Source organism: Phyllobates terribilis, unplaced genomic scaffold (assembly GCF_046119375.1).
Source record: "Phyllobates terribilis strain yellow unplaced genomic scaffold, ASM4611937v1 Scaffold_1__5_contigs__length_1240528914, whole genome shotgun sequence".
In the NCBI taxonomy this organism is placed as follows: Eukaryota; Metazoa; Chordata; class Amphibia; order Anura; family Dendrobatidae; genus Phyllobates; species Phyllobates terribilis.
Genome location: NW_027362761.1, coordinates 592141408 through 592156990, shown reverse-complemented (window position 1 = coordinate 592156990; position 15583 = coordinate 592141408). Strand labels below are relative to the sequence as shown.

Below are 15583 nucleotides of genomic sequence, written 5' to 3'. Positions count from 1 at the left end.
TTACACACTCGGCTCCGCTCCGCACATTACACACTCGGCTCCGCTCAGCACATTACACACTCGGCTCCGCTCAGCACATTACACACTCGGCTCCGCTCCGCACATTACACACTCGGCTCCGCACATTACACACTCGGCTCCGCACATTACACACTCGGCTCCGCTCCGCACATTACACGCTCGGCTCCGCTCCGCACATTACACGCTCGGCTCCGCTCCGCACATTACACGCTCGGCTCCGCTCCGCACATTACACGCTCGGCTCCGCTCCGCACATTACACGCTCGGCTCCGCTCCACACATTACACGCTCGGCTCCGCTCATTACACGCTCGGCTCCGCTCCGCTCATTACACGCTCGGCTCCGCTCCGCACATTACACACTCGGCTCCGCTCCGCACATTACACACTCGGCTCCGCTCCGCACATTACACACTCGGCTCCGCTCCGCACATTACACACTCAGCTCCGCTCCGCACATTACACACTCGGCTCCGCTCCGCACATTACGCACTCGGCTCCGCTCCGCACATTACGCACTCGGCTCCGCTCCGCACATTACGCACTCGGCTCCGCTCCGCACATTACACACTCGGCTCCGCACATTACACGCTCGGCTCCGCTCCGCACATTACACACTCAACTCCGCTCCGCACATTACACACTCGGCTCCGCTCCGCACATTACACACTCGGCTCCGCTCCGCACATTACACGCTCGGCTCCGCACATTACACACTCGGCTCCGCTCCGCACATTACACACTCGGCTCCGCTCCGCACATTACGCACTCGGCTCCGCTCCGCACATTACGCACTCGGCTCCGCTCCGCACATTACACACTCGGCTCCGCACATTACACGCTCGGCTCCGCTCCGCACATTACACACTCAACTCCGCTCCGCACATTACACACTCGGCTCCGCTCCGCACATTACACACTCGGCTCCGCTCCGCACATTACACACTCGGCTCCGCTCCGCACATTACGCACTCGGCTCCGCTCCGCACATTACACACTCGGCTCCGCACATTACACGCTCGGCTCCGCACATTACACACTCAACTCCGCTCCGCACATTACACACTCGGCTCCGCTCCGCACATTACACACTCGGCTCCGCTCCGCACATTACACACTCGGCTCCGCTCCGCACATTACACACTCGGCTCCGCTCCGCACATTACACACTCGGCTCCGCACATTACACACTCGGCTCCGCTCCGCACATTACACACTCGGCTCCGCTCCGCACATTACACACTCGGCTCCGCTCCGCACATTACACACTCGGCTCCGCTCCGCACATTACACACTCGGCTCCGCTCCGCACATTACACACTCGGCTCCGCTCAGCACATTACACACTCGGCTCCGCTCAGCACATTACACACTTGGCTCCGCTCAGCACATTACACACTCGGCTCCGCTCAGCACATTACACACTCGGCTCCGCTCCGTACATTACACACTCGGCTCCGCTCCGCACATTACACACTCGGCTCCGCACATTACACACTCGGCTCCGCACATTACACACTCGGCTCCGCACATTACACACTCGGCTCCGCTCCGCACATTACACACTCGGCTCCGCTCCGCACATTACACACTCGGCTCCGCTCCGCACATTACACGCTCGGCTCCGCTCCGCACATTACACGCTCGGCTCCGCTCCGCACATTACACGCTCGGCTCCGCTCCGCACATTACACGCTCGGCTCCGCTCCGCACATTACACGCTCGGCTCCGCTCCACACATTACACGCTCGGCTCCGCTCATTACACGCTCGGCTCCGCTCCGCACATTACACACTCGGCTCCGCTCCGCACATTACACACTCGGCTCCGCTCCGCACATTACACACTCGGCTCCGCTCCGCACATTACACACTCGGCTCCGCTCCGCACATTACGCACTCGGCTCCGCTTCGCACATTACGCACTCGGCTCCGCACATTACACGCTCGGCTCCGCTCCGCACATTACACACTCAACTCCGCTCCGCACATTACACACTCGGCTCCGCTCCGCACATTACACACTCGGCTCCGCTCCGCACATTACGCACTCGGCTCCGCTCCGCACATTACACGCTCGGCTCCGCTCCGCACATTACACGCTCGGCTCCGCTCCGCACATTACACACTCGGCTCCGCTCCGCACATTACACACTCGGCTCCGCTCCGCACATTACACACTCGGCTCCGCTCCGCACATTACACGCTCGGCTCCGCACATTACACACTCAACTCCGCTCCGCACATTACACACTCGGCTCCGCTCCGCACATTACACGCTCGGCTCCGCTCCGCACATTACACGCTCGGCTCCGCTCCGCACATTACACGCTCGGCTCCGCTCCGCACATTACACACTCGGCTCCGCTCCGCACATTACACACTCGGCTCCGCTCCGCACATTACACACTCGGCTCCGCTCCGCACATTACACACTCGGCTCCGCTCCGCACATTACACGCTCGGCTCCGCACATTACACACTCAACTCCGCTCCGCACATTACACGCTCGGCTCCGCTCCGCACATTACACACTCGGCTCCGCTCCGCACATTACACACTCGGCTCCGCTCCGCACATTACACACTCGGCTCCGCTCCGCACATTACACACTCGGCTCCGCTCCGCACATTACACACTCGGCTCCGCTCCGCACATTACACACTCGGCTCCGCACATTACACACTCGGCTCCGCTCCGCACATTACACACTCGGCTCCGCTCCGCACATTACACACTCGGCTCCGCTCCGCACATTACACACTCGGCTCCGCACATTACACACTCGGCTCCGCACATTACACACTCGGCTCCGCACATTACACACTCGGCTCCGCACATTACACACTCGGCTCCGCTCCGCACATTACACACTCGGCTCCGCTCCGCACATTACACACTCGGCTCCGCTCCGCACATTACACACTCGGCTCCGCTCCGCACATTACACACTCGGCTCCGCTCCGCACATTACACGCTCGGCTCGGCTCCGCACATTACACACTCGGCTCCGCTCCGCACATTACACACTCGGCTCCGCACATTACACACTCGGCTCCGCTCCGCACATTACACACTCGGCTCCGCTCCGCACATTACACACTCGGCTCTGCTCCGTCCTCCTCTATAATACTATACATCATCCAGCACAGCAGAGTCCTGCAGACACTGAGCAGAGAACCCTGGAGCTCCGCCCCTGATCATGTGACTGATCACATGACGGTGACGTCACACAGGTCCTGGCAGCACACGGCGGTGCCGGCTCTGCAGGTGGAGGTGTGTTGTGCTCTCGGGGTGATTAACCCCTTGTTGTCGCTGTGGTTCGGGGCTGGTGATGGCGCTCTCTCTCGCTCTGTCTTCCTCGCTCTCTCTCGCTCGCTCTCGCTCTGTCTTCCTCTCTCTCGCTCTGTCTTCCTCTCTCTCGCTCGCCTGTGATTTCTCGCCTCCTTCTTCTGACAATGATCATTATTCCTTCTCTCTTCTTTCTCTGATATCAGAGTTTTCCTTTTGCTGCTACATAGAATTAATGGATAAAGTTTCAGCGCTTTGAATTCTTATTTTTGTGAATATTTTGTTATTTTCTGATCTTTATTTAGAGTGAAACAATTCACAGCAGTAAAACGTCTAGAGCTTATTGTGAATTCTCCGCAGTGACAAGAATCGCTCTACATTCACTCCTCGGTCGGTGACTCTTCTTTTTCTTTTCTCTTGTCCTCTGGCATCGGATCTTTTCTTACAATCGTCTGCAGTAATCTGCAGCATTGATGGATCCATTCTCCTTGATATCTTTTCTCCGTAGCCGCAATATCTTGGTGAAATCTCTCACCGCTCGACGCTCGCTCCTCCGGAGTTTGGTGGAGAAAAGTCTAGATGTGAATGTAAGAAATGAATCTTTATGGACATGTTACAGCCAAGATCCTTGTATGTTTTGAGGAGATTTTCCACCATCTCTTCTTAGTTATCTGCTCTTGAGTTCCCACTAATGTGAACACTACCCATGCAGCCTTCTCCTTGTCCTGCAACAAACAGAGAGACTCCTCATATTGAAGAAGCTTCCGAATCTGAGAGACAATAAAGACCCCTTTCTTTATCTTTTCTTCACGGAACCTTGGAGATTTATCAATGAGATACTTGATGCTTTTGTATTTTTATCCATTGCATTTACCAAGTTCTTCATTAGGTCCAACTTCATCTGCAATGGTGGTAACTAAATCTTCTGTGGGACAAGTGCTGGATGCAGGACATTTTTACTCTTTCCGGGCTGAAGTGAATGTCGGAGAGGCCGGTTTCTCTAATTGTAGTGATATTCTCTTGCACGACTATCCCACTCACACAGAAAGCAGCAGAACTTTGTGTTCTCACCCTGGAGACCAAGTGATAGGGCAACCATCTTTACGTCACCACAGAGGGGCCACAAATGTTGGTCATAGTTCAGGCCCCTCAACAGCTGTTTCATGTTGTCATAGGTTTGTTTCATATGAACGGCATAACCGGCTGGGATTGAATGCTGCGTATTGAAAGTATGCAGCAAGACGGCTTTTAGGTTTGTTTTGGACGAATCGATGAAGAGAAGAGCCTCCATTGCGCTGTATTATGATTTATCTTCAGAGCTGCCATTAAACTGTTGATGTTGTTGTCTGCCACAAGATTGCCCTATATGATGAATTATTGGACAAGATCTTTATCACGGTCGAGGAACAAACAATCCAAACATCGGCCGCTAGGAGATTCCACTGCTGTAGTCGGGAACCTAATAGCTCAGCCTGACTCTGGGGCAGATCCAAATCTCTAACAAGATCGTTCAGTTCAGTTGAGGTTGCTGACAGAAAGTCTGGGTCGTGAGAGGAAGATGCTTCATGACACCAAGCGCCGTCTTCTTCCTCACTTGACTCGACTGACAGTGTTTTTTGTGCTTTTGGATCCGGCAGTTCTTCAGTATGTGATACTGGGCGTATTGCAGATGGAAGCTTTGGATACTGTAAAATCCACTTCTCCTTCCTTGAAACTCCTTTCCTAATGGGGGGAACCATGAAGAACTAGCAATTGGTAGTGTGATCGGTTGGCTCTCTCCAGATAATTGGGACTGCAAAAGGCATAGATTGCTTCTTCTCATGCAACCATTGGGTACAGATGTGATGCACATCTATTGTGGCATACAGTTAGGTCCATATATATTTGGACAGAGACATTTTTCTAATTTTGGTTCTATAACCAGATTGGTTCAGAGACCAAAACAGTTGAACTTAACTAATTGTGTGTACTGAAAATGAATCTGATGTTTAAATTTGCTGATTGACTCTAATTTTCAAGATTCAGAGGAGATTGTAATTAGTTATGACTCCTTTCATTCAGACTTATAGAAACATTGCGTCTTTATTACTTCCTCCTCATTATTGCATAGTTAGTAGCTCGTCTGTTACATCATCTATTTAGTCTATTGAGCCTTCAGTCTTCTATCATCTTAGGGCGGCCAATCAAAAAACGCCAACTCCGCTCCGGTGACGTCATCCTAATTACAGCTGCATCACCTACTTTTATAAGCGCTCTCTGTGTAAGGTGCCCAGTTTTAGGATTTCTTAGCTTAGTTTCTTAGCATATTGACTTGTTTCTATAGGTTTTTTCAGATATGCCTCATTCTTGTATTTATAAAGTGGATAGTTTTTGCTACATATGCGGAGAAGTCACTTTTGTGTCTCAAAGGCGAAACTTGACTACCATGATAAGGAAAGCCTACAACCTGTATTTCAGCTGCAGAATAGGAGATCAGGACAAGATTTGGGCTCCACACATACAGTTAGGTTCATATATATTTGGACAAAGACAACATTTTTCTAATTTTGGTTCTAGACATTACCACAATGAATTTTAAACAAAACAATTCAGATGATGAAGAGGAAGTAATAAAGACGCAATGTTTCTATAAGTCTGAATGAAAGGTGTCATAACTAATTACAATCTCCTCTGAATCTTGAAAATTAGAGTCAATCAGCAAATTTAAACATCAGATTCATTTTCAGTACACACAATTAGTTAAGTTCAACTGTTTTGGCCTCTGAACCAATCTGGTTATAGAACAGTGTTATGGGATGAGTTGCGTTTATTTGTGTGGATTACATTTGATGTCACATGCACGGTGTTGTATTCGATGGGCTACAGCGGTCGCGGTTATTCGGCTCGCGGTGATGCTGGTGATCGAGTCCTTTCCTTTCCGTGTGTGATGTCGTGTGTGCGGCTTTTTCTGGCCGCCCCATAGAGAATGAATGGAGCGGTGTTCAGGTGTCCGCCCGGCGGCCATTGTGTAATAGGGATAAACATTCGCCGTCCTATGATCAGTGACGCTCCCGGCGGTCGGACCCCACGATCAGTAAGGTATCACCTCTCCTCGAGGCTGCAGATAACTTGTCTACACCAGACAACCTCTATAATGGAGGATGCAGCTCAGCGGTTACACGTGGAGGCTCCGCACTAGAGGATTGTGATACGACTGTCATGTCCGCCGAACAGTCCTCCTGTATCTTCCTTCACAATCCCTCTCAAGGCTCCTGTCCGACCGCCCCGTATTCCTCTGCTCAGCTGCCAGGACCCGGTCTGTACCTCTTTCCTCGCTATCTCGCCGTCACCCCTGCACTTGGACTCTACCACTCCACAATCAGCTCCCGAACCCCTTCTTCCTCCATATCACAATTCTGGGATCCGCGTTCTCCTCTCCTCCTCGCTGTGTGATCTCCTCTGTTCTGCCTCTGTCGCTTCTTCCTCTGCCTCTTGCTATTACCGCTGCTGCTCTCCTTCCCTCACACAGTAATGGCGCAGTGGAACTATGGCGCTATATAAGGGGCTTCCATGGATGGGATCTGCACAAACCTCTCTGTCTAGCAGATACCAGGGGGCCCGGCCTTCTCCCTGCAATCCCTGTACTGGGATCTAGACTTACACAAGGGCCCCAGGTTACATCCATGGAGAGGCTGCTGGCCGGAGGAGCGAGCTGGCAGAGAATAGTCGTGATGCCGGGTCACAGTCAAGGACAGAATACAAGCCGAGGTCAGGAACTAATAGCCAAGAGATTGGAGAAGATAAAGCAGCAGATCAGGGTCAGAACCAACTTATATCTGGCTGCCAGAAGCAGCTGCTGTGTCCTCACCCAGGGCCGAGCGCAGAGAGCGGACTACAACTGACAGCCAGCGCTCTGCAGTAAGACATCGATTCAGTGCTGGGCGACACCACCAATCCCAGCCACACTAATGTTATACAGGACTGTGCCTGTGTCCCCCAATGCTGTCCGCAGTACAAGTGTGGCGCCACCTAGAGGTAGAAATCATGGTAGAGGGTTAAAATGACGAAAATGACGGTTAGTCTTTAAATGTTTATCCATATTGATTTCTATGCAGTTTTACATTTTTATTATCTCACCTTTTTTTGTATTCAGGTTCCTACAATCAAGGATCCTCTGCAGAAAACGTCTCTGCGAGAATCTTCCTGATTAATGTGTCAACGATGAATAAGGATAGAGGCAAGATTGCGGAGAGGATAATAAACCTCACCTTGGAGATAATCTTCCATCTTACCGGAGAGGTGAGAAGTTGTGATGTCATCACATGGCATCATTATCTATGGGAATAACAGGTGATATGACCGGAGAGGTGAGAGGTTGTGATGTCATCACATGGCATCATTATCTATGGGAATAACAGGTGATATGACCGGAGAGGTGAGAGGTTGTGATGTCATCACATCACATCATTATCTATGGGAATAACAGGTGATATGACCGGAGAGGTGAGAGGTTGTGATGTCATCACATGACATCATTATCTATGGGAATAACAGGTGATATGACCGGAGAGGTGATGGACTCTGGAAATGTCTGTAGTGATATTATTAATGTCTCCACACTCAGGATTACACAATAGTGAAGAAGACCTCTAGTGATCGCTGTCAGGACCCTGTGTCTGAAGGACGGGGAGGACCCCTGAGCCCAATCCCGGGGCCTCCACCTCACCCCCGGATACATGAGGACATCAATGACCAGAAGATCCTAGAACTCACCCACAAGATGATTGAGCTGCTGACTGGAGAGGTGACACTGCTGGGAATGCTGGGACATTATACAGGACAGCACTGGAGGATTCTGGGTGATGACGGTATCATTGTGTGTGTCAGGTTCCTATAAGGTGTCAGGACGTCACCGTCTATTTCTCCATGGAGGAGTGGGAGTATCTAGAAGGACACAAGGATCGGTACAAGGAGGTGATGATGGAGGAGCACCGGCCCCGCACATCACCAGGTAATAGACAGGACTAAATCCACACGGCCTATAATTCTCCGTATGTAATAATGATGTCAGTCCTGTCTGTGTCTCCTGCAGGTCTCTCCAGTAAGAGGACAACCCCAGAGAGATGTCCCGCTCCTCCTCCTGCACAGGACCATCAGGTAGATGGAGATCTCCCCTATGATGTGTAGACGGCTGTGACCTCCTTGTGTTCAGTCTTGTCTTCTCCTCCAGTATTAGATGTTTTATACTTGTGTAATGAGAGCGGTGGAGACGGCAGGATCACAGATGACCACAGACATGGCCGGATCTTCTCACCATTATTCCCGGGGACTTCTCCAATCATCGGGGACTTTTACAATATTTGTTTTGCAGCTTTTGGATCCGGATAAAGATCTGAACAATATTACTGCTCCAGAGAGAAATGTGAGGGGCGATCAGCGGTGTAAAGAGGAGACCCCTACAGATAACCGCCCAGGTGAGGAGCTTTAGATGAATATTCACTGTTCAGCCACAATCTGAATAGATAATAATGTGATCCTGTTATATGTGATGTCACAGGTCGTGCATTTATAATATGGAGGATAATATACAGCTGGAGGTGAATTATACTTATGTGAGCGGCCGATTTCTTCATCATCTGATGTCAGTTCTGATGAAGGAAAGTATTTGTCCAGTTTGTGACTCAGAAACCATTAGCTCCTATTAATCTCATGTCAGCGCTGTACACTGTGTGCAGAATTATTAGGTAATTTGTATTTTTGATAAGTAGTTTTATTATTGAACATCTCCAGTGCGGGCAGGCAGTCCAAAGGGTTAATAATCCTAAATGTTTAAGAAAGTAAAAGTGCAGTTTTTTCTTAGCAGATTTATTGGGCAACTAAACGAAAACGTAAATTTTCCTTCTCAGCTCAAAATGTACAAAATACATTTCTGACATGTCAAAAAAATCTCAGTGACCAATATATTAATATATAGTAATATGGTCACCCTTCTCCTCAGTTTCATATAGTTTTTTATATACAGGGTGGTCCAAAAGTAGGTGGTCAGAAAATAACATTTATTTTGATTTATATATAAAATTATATTTACTAACACAAGCATATCATTGACAATTAAATTTTATTCTGAACAATAATACAAAAGCCCTTAAATTTTACCAACGCAGGTGCTCAAACTGTTTTCCATTACAATTTGCACAGCTTTGAACTCTGCCTCTTACACTTCAACAAACTTTTTTGCACAAGTCTCTTTCGGTATTAATTTCTTGAAATGCATCTCTTGTAATTTTTCAAATCATTGACACTTTTTGGTTTTCAACTATAAACTTTCTGAGGAATGAAAAGTGGAATCTGATTGGTTGCTAAGGGCAATTGTGGCGCCCAGCTGCGGTACCACAGATCCTAGAAGGGTGTATTACTGGAATCCTCCACAAGAGGCCCCCATAAACATTCACACATTTCCATCTTCCACCTCAGACCAGCAGAGGGAGCCCGTTAGAGATATAAATAGGGAAGGTGGAGCTAGGCAGTTCAGTTCCTAGCCTGCTAGAGTACACAGTGATTCAGCTGTTCCTCTGAAGAGTTCCTGCAGTAGAGAAGCCTGAAAGAGGTCTGTCTACAGTGGAGCTCAGTCTAGTTTAGAGAACTCAGTTGTAGCTCAGTTAGAGCTTAAGGTGTGCCGACGCCATAAGAGCGATGAAGAGCGGCAAGCTGCCGTTAGTGTTAGTAGCCTAGTGAGGGCCCGAGCGTGGCCGAAGGCGAGTGGAAAGTGAGTAGCAGTGGGGGCAGAGGAGCTTACCCAGCTCACCCTGAAACATATACCGGACACCGGGTCCGAGCTTACCGGGATCTCTATGACCCAGTAAGGCATAACCAGAATCCCTGGAGAACTACAGGTCCCAGGTCCACCAGAGAGCTGATACGTAACAGAGCCAGGATACACATAGGCCCCGCAAACTGGGAGCGTGCACTCCAAGGGAAGGCCCTACCACAACGTCAGCCAGTGCAGGACAGAGATAAAGTTAGGCCTAGCTTCAGGCAGGTCAGAAACTTACTACGCAGAGGCAAGAAACAGGAGGCCCTACACCCGCTCATTGGGGAGGATCCTGATATGCACCCTTCACCCTACAGTGCTCCGGGATGTGCCTGAACTACCATCAGTAAAAGGTACTGAAGTGACTACCGTGTCCGTTCCCGTTCTTGCTCTGACCCGGCTGGGTCTCGCCTGTCCTGCATCCCCCTCTCCGTACGCTGCACTGAGGCCTAGCTCCACCTGTGGGGAGCTATACCATCGAGCTGCCTTATCACCGGCCTCAGTGGACTGCCGCAGCGCTGGTGATTCTCACCAGAAACCGCAGGTGGCGTCACGAACTTTCATAGAGTTAACCAATAATCCCCTTTTAAAAGCTGACCCCAGGGTACGGGCCCGGGAGCCGACCACCGCGACATCCCCAAGGCCAGGCAAAGGCCCGGGTACCGAGTCATCCCCATCCCCCTGGGCTTGTCATCTTCCCTGGCGTCACGAACAGGATCACGTGCCCGCTGCAACGACGGAGTGTTATGCCCGTTGCCACCGGGTACTGTGCGCCTTTAATTAAAAACTGTGTACGTTAAACTGTGGTGAAGATTGCCGCCATTGTTGGGCCGCCGAGCGAGAAGAAGGGCGTAACCGCGGGAAACTGAGGGGCGTACCTGCAAAAGCGCGCGAACCCCCGGACACGCCCCATGCCTCGACGTCAAACCAGGAAGCGCCAGGTCCTGAAAGGAGCGTCGCTGAACGCTCTGACGTAGGACGCAAGTGACACAAGGTCCTGAAGAAGACGGTCACCTGCGGAGCTGCGGCCTACTGGAAGAAAAGAAAAAGAAGGTAGGCCACGGTTCGCTAGGGGGGCGCCAGGATGTCCGAGGAACAGCACGACGCCGGAATACCGGTTAATGGCCCTGATGTTCAACCCGCGCCCGACGCCGGGCAGGCCAAAGCGGCCGCTCCACCAGCAGCGCCTGTAACTCCTGTCATCCCCATAACTCTACCGTACATTCCTGGAGCAAAGTGGCTCCCCCAGTACAACGTCAAACCAGATACCCTGTCTGGATTCAAACGGAAGATATGCGGTATCTTGGACATGTACTCTATGACAGGCAAGCAAAGGGCCGCTGTTGTATTAGGACAACTGACTGGTGCTGCGGAACGGGAAGTGGAAACTGTTAGAACCTTGCTGTTAGGTTTTTTTTCCTTTGCTGGTCACATGACCTTGTTGGCCTATTTAATCCTGCTCCGCCCTTCTGGCTTTGCTGGACTTCATTGTATATCTACTTTCTAGCTAGCCTGTGCTCTGTATCTAACTCTTTTAGTTTGCTTGGTCTACGGACCTCTATGTTCTATCTATTTTGTTTGTTCGTCTGTCTGCTACTATTTCTGTTAGGAGGTGTCCCATATTCCTCCCAGTCCTTAGTACTTGTAGGGATTCCCTCCTCACATCTATAGGTCTCCGTACAGACTAGATTAGGACTTTAGCAGGTCTGATCGCAGGATCAGGTTCCCTGTTACATCGTAGGGATTCAGCTGAGTCTTATAGTAGGGACAGATCTCCTCTCTTTCCTTAGCTTTGGTAGCAGAACATAACAGTAAGTCCAGCCTGCAAATTCTCTAAGGAAAGATATATTTTTTTTTTTTTTTTTTTGTTCCATCATGGTGTCGGTTCAGGATTTGGCTAAACACCTGCAGGGACTCTCTCTGGAAGTGGCCGAGCTCCGTCAGCACGTGAGTAACTGTCCTGGAGCACATTTCTTGGAGCCTAAGGTATGTTTGCCGGATTTATTTTTTGGTGAACATCGAGAATTTTTTTCATTTAAAAATGCTTGCTTATTGTATTTTCGTTTGAGACCCAAGTCCTCTGGGGATGAATCCCAGCGCGTAGGGTTCATAATGTCACTTTTGCGCAAAGAGCCTCAGGAGTGGGCCTTTTCTTTGCAACCTAGTGATACATGCTTCAGATCAGTGGATAGTTTTTTTTCTGCTTTAGGACTATTATATGATGATCCTGACCGTGTGGCATCAGCTGAGACTGAGTTGAGACGTTTAAAACAAGGATCAGGTAATGTCGAAAAATATTGTACTCATTTTCGTCGTTGGTCCACTCAAACAGGGTGGAACGATTCTGCTCTGAAAAGTCTATTTCTTGCTGGGCTCAGTGAAAGGGTTAAACACCTGCTAATTGCTTATCCTACACCTGAGGATTTGCAACAGGCTATGCAATTAGCTATACGGGTGGATAGAAGACTGCGTGCTAGGGTTAATGAGAGCAAATCCTCTGCTATGTCAGTTTCTGGTTATGATAATGTGTGTACTAACAGTGGTGAACCGATGGAGATTGGATCGGTGGCACCTCGCTCTCAAGAAAAAGACCGTCGTTTTTCAGAAGGCTTGTGTTTCTATTGCGGAAAATCTGGTCATTTGATTAAAGGCTGTGAGCTTCGTATGAAGAAAGAAAAAAAAATGGTCAGTCACGCCCGTATTGCCTGTTTAAATTCCAAGGGTATATTTTTAGCTGCTTCCACGATTGCTCAGAAAGAATTAATGGAATTTCGGGTGTTTGTTGATTGCGGGTCTACACTGAATGTAATTGATGGGGGATTCGTGGAAAAACTCAATTTAAAACCCGAACCTTTATCATCCCCCATTGCTGTGGTTTCTGTGGATGGTTCCCCTTTGAAGAATATTACTCTCAAGGTCAGTGAATTTCCTCTCACTATTAATGGTGTTCACCATGAGAAATTGGATTTGGTAGTGTTGAATAACTTGCCTTCTCCAGTAATATTGGGTTTGCCCTGGTTAAAATTTCACAATCCTGTACTGGATTGGTCTACCAGTGAAATTAAATCCTGGAGCCATAAATGTTATGACAAGTGTTGTAACGGGCGTATTGCAGCTTTGGATAGGGGAGAATTGCCTGTTCCTATTCAGGATTTTTGGAGAGTTTTTTCTGAGAAGGAATCGCAGGTTTTGCCTCCCCATAGAGACTATGATTGTTCTATTGAATTTGTCCCTGGAGCGACTCTTCCTAAAAGTCGTTTATTTAACCTTACCATTCCTGAGAGGAAGGCTTTGGAGGAATACATACAGACAAGTTTGGCCGCCGGTCACATTAGGCCCTCTAAGTCTCCTGTGGCGGTTGGATTTTTTTTTGTAAAAAAAAAGGACGGCGGTTTACGTCCTTGTCTGGATTTTCGTGAGATTAACAAAATTACGGTACGCAATCCTTACCCACTGCCATTGATTCCTGATCTGTTTAACCAGTTATTGGGGGCCAAGTGGTTCTCTAAAATTGACCTTAAGGGGGCATACAATCTGTTGCGCATGAAGGAGGGTGATGAATGGAAGACTGCTTTTAACACTCCTGTGGGTCATTTTGAGAATCTGGTTATGCCTTTTGGTCTTACTAATGCTCCTGCATTTTTTCAGAATCTGATTAATGACATCCTTAGACCTTTGATCGGTAAAAATGTGGTTGTATATTTGGATGACATTTTGATTTATTCGCCAGATCTGGAGTCTCATTGGCGGAGCGTGCGTGAGGTATTACAGTTATTAATGGACAATTCGCTTTTTGCTAAGCTGGAGAAATGTGAGTTCGCTGTACAGAGAATTAGTTTTTTGGGCTACATTATCTCCAGCAAAGGTTTTGAGATGGATCCGGTTAAGGTTCAGGCTGTGCAGGAATGGCCTAGGCCTATTGGTTTGAAATCGATACAGAGGTTTTTGGGTTTCGCCAATTACTACAGAAAATTCATAAAAATTTTTTCTAGTATTGTCAAACCTCTGACTGATCTCACCAGGAAAGGTGCTGATGCGGTTCAGTGGTCTTCTGAGGCCATTGAAGCTTTTGTGTATCTCAAGGAGAGGTTCACCTCTGCTCCCATCCTTATGCAGCCTGATGTTACTAGGCCGTTTTTGGTTGAGGTTGATGCTTCCTCTGTGGGGGTTGGCGCAGTATTGTCTCAGGATAACAGGGGATGGATTACATCCCTGTGCCTTTTTTTCAAAAAATTTTTCGGAGACTGAACTGAATTACGATATTGGTAATCGGGAATTATTGGCTATTAAACTCGCATTTGAACACTGGCGCCACTTCTTGGAAGGTGCGGAATTTCCCGTTCAGGTTCTTACGGATCATAAAAATCTGATATATCTTGATGCTGCCAAGCGCCTGAATGCCCGTCAGGCTAGGTGGGCACTGTTTTTCTCGCGGTTTAATTTCTCCGTTACTTACATCCCTGGTACTAAGAATGTTAAGGCGGATGCCTTGTCTCGCAGTTTTTCTCCCATAGTTGGTGCTGAGAAAGAGGAAAACATTTTACAAGAAGGTGTTGTGATAGCTGCTTTAGACTCCGTTTTGGAAGATGAGATTCTTAAAGCACAGGAGAATGCCCCACCTAACACTCCTCATGGGAGGTTGTTTGTGCCTGGGACCTTTAGGAGAGATTTGTTTGTTGAGTGTCACGAATCTCGGTTGGCAGGTCATCCCGGAATCTCTGAGACCAAGAGACTGGTGGGTCGCAGTTTTTGGTGGCCTGGATGGCAGAAGGAAGTCATTAAGTGGGTGCGCCAATGTACTATATGTGCTAGATCTAAGTCCTCACATACTCCTGCTGCGGGGTTGCTTTGTCCTTTGGAGGTCCCCAGTGCTCCTTGGACACATTTGGCTATGGACTTTATAACTGACCTTCCCTCCTCTGAGGGTTTTACTGTCATCTGGGTGGTCGTGGACCGTTTTAGCAAGATGTGTCACTTGGTTCCCTTCGTCAAACTGCCCTGCGCTAAAACTCTCGCTAAGGCCTTTGTCAAGGAAATTGTCAGACTTCATGGCGTTCCTACTGACATTGTTTCTGATAGGGGTCCTCAGTTCGTGGCTCGTTTTTGGCGTGCCTTTTGTGACAGGTTGGGAATTCATTTGTCGTTTTCGTCCGGATATCATCCTGAATCTAATGGCCAGACAGAAAGGAAAAACCAGGATGTTGAGCAGTTCTTGCGTTGTTTTGTGGCAGACAATCAAGAGGGGTGGTCTGAGTTTCTGCCACTTGCCGAATTTGCTCTGAACAATCATACATCTTCTTCTGCTGGTTGTTCGCCTTTTTTTTGTTGTTCTGGGAGACATCCGTCGTTTGGGTCGTTCTCCAAGTTGGGATCTGCCGTGCCTGAGGAGGAGAATTTTTCCGGTGATTTGGAAAGAGTTTGGACGGATGTGCGTGGTAATCTTCAGGAGGCCAACAGAAAATCTAAAGACTACTTTGATAGGA

General features: G+C 48.9%; 1 protein-coding gene across 1 annotated transcript; it reads left to right on the top strand.

Annotated features, from left to right (window-relative positions):
• The first annotated feature begins 3235 nt into the window (after positions 1–3235).
• On the top strand, positions 3236–8317 carry LOC141272215 (gastrula zinc finger protein XlCGF66.1-like). Its single transcript, XM_073682721.1, has 4 exons — positions 3236–3295; positions 7443–7588; positions 7914–8093; positions 8177–8317. The coding sequence occupies exons 2-4, from the start codon at positions 7511–7513 to the stop codon at positions 8315–8317; spliced, it is 399 nt and encodes a 132-aa protein (XP_073538822.1). The 5' UTR covers positions 3236–3295; positions 7443–7510.
• The last annotated feature ends 7266 nt before the right edge of the window (positions 8318–15583 follow it).

What these genes read in the sequence shown, in the direction of transcription:
- LOC141272215 (XM_073682721.1), top strand. Translation starts at nt 7,511, where the DNA reads ATGAATAAGGATAGAGGCAAGATTGCGGAGAGGATAATAAACCTCACC. An exon ending in TCTTCCATCTTACCGGAGAG is followed by an intron (nt 7,589 to 7,913) that starts GTGAGAAGTTGT and finishes CTCCACACTCAG; the next exon opens with GATTACACAATAGTGAAGAA. An exon ending in TTGAGCTGCTGACTGGAGAG is followed by an intron (nt 8,094 to 8,176) that starts GTGACACTGCTG and finishes TGTGTGTGTCAG; the next exon opens with GTTCCTATAAGGTGTCAGGA.